We start from the raw sequence: 7500 nt of genomic DNA, 5'->3' as shown, positions 1-7500 counted from the left end.
TCTAACATTGATCTTCTGTGAGCAAAAGCATATTCAAGGCTAATAAGAGATATATGCTTAAAATAAAATAAAATAGGAAATTGAAAATCTATTAAAATATATATAAAATCCCTAATTCTCATGTCTACTGCAGCAACCAGATGGAACAACAACTTTTAATCACAAATATACAAATATTTATATGGAATATAACTGTATACTAGATATGACATAAAATCTAAAACGAAGCCTTGACTTTCAAAAAGCTTTTACTCTGTACATGTGTCAGTGAGTTTCTTAATTCTATGGATTTATTTCCTGTGTGGAGAATAAAGTATGCAAAACCCATTTTTCACTGTAAACAATACTAGAATTAAAGAGACCTTGACAGCTACTATGGAACTGTATCTGGGGCTAAGTGTTAAACTATGACAAGGGTTGGTTCTTACAAAATACAACATCCATCAGTAAGTCTTATCCTCTGCATTAACTGTTTATGACAACCTGTGAAAGAAGTCTGATTCTGATTCTCAGCTAATATTTCCTGCAAAGGGGGGAGTATAATCCAAAAAGACATGACCACCCTAAGCTTCTTATGGTGAAGGTGGGAAAATCCTGACCCCAGAGGAAATGTCACTCAAGGTGGCATTCTTGGCATTCCTGCTTTCTACAACTTGATATGATCATACCACATGCCAACATCACTGAGGTATCCCAAATGACAAAGGGGAAGGATCCTATCAGAAGTCCTAATAAGCCCCCTCACTTAGATGGGGCTCTTACAAGTCTCAAGACTAATGTAGCTGATCCAGGTCAGGGTTTCAAGTGCCAACTCTGTCAAGAGGTAGCAAGCCTGCAATGCATTGTATGTAATGATTCATACATAATATGACCTTAAGTAAACGACAAAAGGCAAAACAGTAAGCAAAGAAGGAGGCAGCTAGAGATTGCTAAAAGGACAAAGAGCAAAAGGGGATAGGCCATTAAGACACTGAACAACCCTATGAGGCATCCATATCCAACCAGTGTTCCTGACCTTGGTGATCATTCAAAGAAAAAAAAAGACCTGAGAAAATTGTTATTACTGCTTTCATAATCAATATTATCATCATTATTATTATTATCACTATAGTCACTATGACTATTTTTTTTAAACAATAATTATTACTATTATCGTTAATATTATTGTCATCATTATCACTGGTATTATTATCATCATCATTCATCACATCAACATCAACATCAACATCAACATCAACATCAACATCAACATCAACATTAACATTAACATTAACATTAACATTAACATTAACATTAACATTAACATTAACATTAACATCAACATCAACATCAACATCATTATCATCATTATCATTATCATCATTATCATCATCATCACTTTCATCATCATCATCATCATCATCATCATCATCATCATCATCATCATCATCATCATCATCATCATCATCATCATCATCATCATCATATCCTTATCATTATTATTATTTCATTTTAGCGGCTTTAGTCAAACTGAGTATAGTCATCAGTATTATTGTATTAAATTATCTCTTATGTGTACAAAAAAGCCAGGGTTACCATCCACTGGCACAGTGCAGAAACTGTACTCCGGGCAAACTTCCAGCTGATCATGTTACCAATGCACCACACAGTGCACCTATAGCAATATCTCTAAGAAGAGAATGCAAAAATGAAAAAGGGCAGTGATCTGGGTTGTCACAGCCATGAGGGAAGGGAGACTTAATGCAGCAGAGTCATCTCCTCATGCTCCAATTCAGGAGAAAAATAAAACAATGAAGAATACTTCAAGTGGATCCCTGGTTATGCACAAGGAACATCCCTCAAGAGGATAATAGCAATGACTGAGATGACAAACCACCACCTGCTGAGATCTCAACTACAAGACTTTCTAAATTAGGTGCACTGAATATCACCATTATAGAAAGAATTGATAATTAGTGAAAATCTTGATGTGGATGACACAAGGAACACACTATGGCACCCTGTCAGAGGTGGTTATGAAAAAGTAAATAAAAATCTTTTACATCCAAAGAGAAAAGATTTCATTTTCTATCTTTTATTGAAAAAGAGGTGGCTCTTAACATTTGTTACATCTCAGTAGTAGTCAATAAAATATAAACAGGCTCCTAAAAGGTATAAACTATAAAACAAAATACATTTTTGGTAATTTTGAGGATTTTTTTCACTATATAATCATTATCATTTCCATTTCAAACTGTTTGTACTCTTATGATACATTTACAAAGTGACCAGTTTCATTAGAAAAAAAAATATCAGGTTTAAAAATAATAAATGGAATCAAATCTATTCTGTAATACTGGTACTGTTCCTAAACAACTTCCAGCTTATGTCGACATGGAAAAGTAACAAACAAAAAATTGTTGTGATAATAACATAAGAAATTATATGTTACCCATAGTTTCTAGTTTCCCTCCTCCCCTAGGCCACAAATGATAAGGAGTAGATCTTACATGTATAATATGCATACTTAAATAAAGAAAATTTTGTAGAAACTAAGATTTTTCAGCATGAAAATTCTGAGTAAAAATCTTATAATTTCACTATACTTTCTGAATAGTTAATTTGTGACCAAAAATTCATACACTATCCTTGCTATATGAAGTGCTTCTACGCCATGCAAGTCTGTGATCCTGGAGCAATGATAATGCCATGTTCTAGGCAGGCCTATAACAAGGGAGTTTTGGTTTCCCAAGTACCATACACTATGGCTGCCTAACATAGCAGCAAGGTACTTAATCATACTGGTGAAAATGAATACACCATTCTCCTGCATCTTGTAGAGTTAAAACAGTAGTTATACCAGTGCATATGAATGTGAAGAGCAGGCCAAGCTGCAGAAACTTTGACAGTGATAAATGCTCATTTTTTACTGCAAGTCAACACATATCAAGGGTAGGAGTCCTGAATCTGAATGTCAAAATAGGTTTCCTATTACTCTCTTGAGGGCTAATCTAGTTGAACTGAAAGGTCCACATAGGCAAGTAAGCATATATGATGCCCAGGCATTGTGGTACAGGGATGAAGTACTTGAGCCTGATAATGTCAGTGATATAAAACAAGCATCCTGACACACCTAAATCTCATCCATGGACCAGGAGTCAAAAGAATGTTTGGTACTACAATGATGCAATGTATAGGACAGTGTGAGCCTTTTGTCTCTGCATAGCATTGTACATTATATCATGTCAAGAATGGCCATAATGCCAGGAATAAGTATAATTTGAACCAATGAAACAGCACTATGAACCTATCATTTCATACATATCTGTATCAAAAAGCCACATACCATGACTTTATCAGTGCATATATGGCATGCATTCGGCTCATGTCACCATGCCTTCTAGCCTTTTCACCAGTGCCAAGGCACTGGGTTAAAAGAGCTTGGCAGAGGGGGCTAAAATGGTTTGACACACATGTGTTTGATGACCACCATATGAACAATATGACCTCCGAGCAGAGGCAGATAGGCTGCCTCTAATGTGCTCTGCATGGGCAGGCAATAGTGGTGGATAAGTAGAATTGTGGCACTTATAAAACAAATATTTCTAAACCTGGTAATTCAGATTCCATCTTCTTTTTGGAAGAATTAAGATCAAATTAAATAATTTCTCATGTAGATGAGCAAGGGAAGCAAACTCCCCTCAACAGTATTGAACCAACTGTGTTAGAAACAGGGACCCTTCCATGAAAAACCTCCATCGTTTCACCTTGGCAAGAATACTAAAATAAAAGTTACATAAATCATACGCATAACAAAAATGATAAGATGGAATCAGTAGTACCAAGAATTTCAAAAATAAACATGCTAATGATACAATTGAAGTGAGATCCCTGTCACTCTTTTACTAGCATTATGAATCATGTAAAGGAGACTTTTATTTTATTTCTCTTAACTGCAAAAACATCACTAACTTTAGCAACCATCAACTGAAAACAAAAAACCTACCTTGCTTGCCTTGTAACTGCTGCAGATGATTCGCTAGATCAGTGAAACCACAAGCGCTGGCCAGTTGGACAGCTGTCTGACCATTGTTGTTACAGATCCTGTTGGGAAAGTAGAAGCTGAATAACAAATGTGACAACTAAAGAAAACTATACCAATGTTGTATGATCATAACAATTATAGTGAAGATGAAGGTCCTCTTCTCCTTTTTCCTAAAAACAAAATGTCTTTTTAATCCTGAAACCCTAATATAAAGCCCTGTCCATGAAAAGGCAACAATAATCCTTATTATCATATATCTCTCACCTCTTAGAAACTGTAAATCTTAAAAAACTAAATGTTCTTCTGAATTCTCCCTCTTTGAACTACTTTATCCCATACTAAGTGTTTTGCTAGTATTACAGTCCAAGTTACTCACTTAACACATTGCCGACAGGCATGGCATGTACACTGTGAGCTTACTTGTTTAATTGTTTTTACACATTGATGGCTACACTTGTACTAAGTCACCAATGAGCCAGTTATGAGTACTGCCAGTCTCACCCATTCACCCTTTTCATTGATTTACGAAAATATTTTTTGTTATCTTATTTTGCTGTTACTAATGTTTATGACATTATAGTAATTATAATGTTTATAATAAAAATAACACCACTGATATTCATAGCACTAGTAAAAATATGTTTTTCTCGCCAATTCAAGGAAAGGTGAAATCAGGTAGGGTCACAAGATCTACTAATTGACTCCTTTGTGGCTAAGCACTAGCAGAGTCATCCATGTGCAGAGACATTTCACAAAAATATAAAAAATGAGCACAACATTTTCCCTATATTTCATTAATTTTCCCTGGCAGGAAGGGGTTAACCAGTAATCTGAAAATTAGATAATCTGAATTATTTAGCTCCATTTTACTCATTACAAAATCTAAAAATTTCCCCTTAACCAGAATATTGTGTCAAAGGCCTTCCAAGAAGAGACAGTTTCAATTTCTACACCAAGGCTAAATAATATTGTTTTCTCCACAACTCCACAAAAATACTGTATCACTGTCAGCCACTCAGCAAATTACTGGTGTTATGCACAGAAAATCCCTCTTCTGCCAAGTTCAACTCAATAACTAAAAAATATAAAATATTCATTCTCTAAACACTCTTCCAGATATAATTATTTGAATATATTCAGATTTAAATCATAAAATCAGTGTCTTATGGCAGCCTATCAGCATAATGCAAGTGAATGGCCTTGATTCTAAAACTCAAAACATAAAATCAGTGTCTTGAGTCAGCTTATCTGTATAATGCTAGGCTAAATTCAAATACAGTAATGATAACAATAACAATAAATCACATAACATTAACAATAAATCATCATCATCATAATAATAATAACATTTACAAAATAATAACAACTATAATGATAATAACAATAATAATAATATTAATAATAATAATAATAATAATAATAATAACATTAATAATAATAATAATAATAATAATAATAATAATAATAATAATAATAACAATAATAATAATAATACTAATCATTATTATCATTATTACCATTATTATTATCAATATCATTAAAACAATAATAATAATTATCATAGTTATAATGATAATAATCATCTATAATGATAATAATAATAATAATAATAATAATTATGTAAAGTAAGAGATACTCCTCTCTCCCTATTTCACCCTCCTACCTTTCACCTCCTCTCTCCCTTTCTCTTTCCCTCTCCCTTTCTCTTTCCCTCTCCCTTTCTCTTTCCCTCTCCCTTTCTCTTTCCCTCTCCCTTTCTCTTCCTCTCTCCCTTTCCCATTCTGCCGCCACTTCTTTACTCCCAAATCTTCTATGAATTTACTCCTCCCCTCCTACTTTAAGCTCTACATCAGCCCCTTCCTCCTTAACCTCCCCCACCCCTTTCATTGCCACATTCCCTTCCCTCCCACCCCCATCACCAACAACATTTATAATAATAATAACAATAGTAATAACAGTAATATCATAAGCATGATATTAATAATAATAATAACAGTAATAGGAGAAGGAACACTAACAGTAAGAATAAGAGTAAGAGCAAGACATATACAAAGACAATGAGTAAATAAATAATAATAAAAAGAACAATAATGATGACAGTCATGATAATTATCTTCATTGTTCCTAGAAGAAACTTTGGGAACTAAAATATAATCATTACCTTCATGTGTCAACTTCATTAGGATCACTATTATATTTTTTATCACCATTATCATAATTACTATTTTCTTTATGGCCAGTATTAGTGCTATAAACATCAGCAACATTGGTAAAGCATTTTTCCCGAATAATCCCTGCCAGTAATGTGAAAAGCCTGACTTACCCTAAAGTAGCTTTGTTCATTGCAAGGAGATTTACACACTCCACAGACCCAGTTCGAGCAGCCTTGTGAAGGGATGTCTCACCCAGGTAGTCCTGTTAAACAGAGAATGTTATATGTAATCTTTAAAGAAATCAGTATTTTAATTAATGCATTCTCTTCCTACAACTATTAAACACTTATCTCTAAAACTAAACACTGATTAATAAATACAATCTTTTGTAAGTCTTTTACTGTTGTTAAAATATATATACATAAGCATTTAATACATATGTAACAGTATACAGTAGAATAATCACATCAATAATAATTCTACTACATTAATGAAATTAAAATCATATTAATAATCATAACAATAATAATGATGAGCTAAATCATTATTTCATTACAGGGTATTCTAACAGCAATAATAAAATTTCAAAATTCATAAACAAGTACCTGTACCTTCAAAAATATATGGATTTGTTTAATATGTGAATCACAAAACTCTGAAGACATCATATCAAAATGATGATTACATATTTTGAATTGTGGAAATATTAATTTTCATTCCTACCTATCTGAACTCTTCATCTGTGTGCATTCACTGTATTATTTTCATTTTCCCATGCATATTACCTTCTCACTTAGTCTGACAATGGTACTAGCTTGGCACTGTATAGCAAAACAATGTAAATACAGTCTCTTAGCCTATGGGCCTTTACTTTACTCTGGCATGGAAAATATAGTAAAAATTATCCACAAACTATGCCCTGCTATCTTGGAATCAAAAGAAGGGCTAGAAGATGGATAACTTCCATATCTATTCCTATTACTTTTTACTTTTTTGTTTGTTTTACTTAAGAATGCACAAAATAATAAAAAACAGTAGCATTAATATCTCAATGTAGCACAATTCCATATAGATTGAAAAAAATAAAAATCATGAAAGAAATAGGAGATGAACAATATGAATTTAGACCAGAAAACAGTACTCGTGATCAAACCCTACACTTGAAAATTTGCATGATCACAAAACTATGATCAACAGAAAGCTGAAATGAAACATCCTACAGACTTAAAGACTACTTTAATATTGACTAAGGTGCTAGACAAGGATGCATTCTCTCCCTACAACTTTTTAATCTTTACGTAGAATAAGTAATGAGAACAAACA

At 33.1% G+C, this 7500-nt stretch overlaps 1 protein-coding gene across 11 annotated transcripts in view; it reads right to left on the bottom strand.

The window, feature by feature from the left end:
- The window catches only part of LOC125044193 (ankyrin repeat domain-containing protein 10-like), a 105832-nt gene that overhangs the window by 59931 nt on the left and 38401 nt on the right, over positions 1-7500 (bottom strand). For 10 of the 11 annotated variants that reach the window (XR_007116454.1, XR_007116455.1, XM_047640686.1 and 7 more), the window contains exons 3-4: positions 6348-6439; positions 3986-4083 (exon numbers count right to left, since the gene is read on the bottom strand). Coding sequence is in view for 9 of the 11 variants with exons in the window: in XM_047640686.1 (XP_047496642.1) it covers positions 3986-4083; positions 6348-6439 (190 nt within the window). In the remaining 2 variants the exon portion in view is untranslated. The remainder of the gene's footprint in view (positions 1-3985; positions 4084-6347; positions 6440-7500) is intronic. The other variant, XM_047640682.1, reaches the window with a different exon arrangement.

This window comes from Penaeus chinensis, chromosome 35 (assembly GCF_019202785.1).
Source record: "Penaeus chinensis breed Huanghai No. 1 chromosome 35, ASM1920278v2, whole genome shotgun sequence".
NCBI classification, from domain to species: domain Eukaryota; kingdom Metazoa; phylum Arthropoda; class Malacostraca; order Decapoda; family Penaeidae; genus Penaeus; species Penaeus chinensis.
Note: the sequence above shows the minus strand (reverse complement) of the source record. Positions and strands in the feature narration are given on the sequence as shown.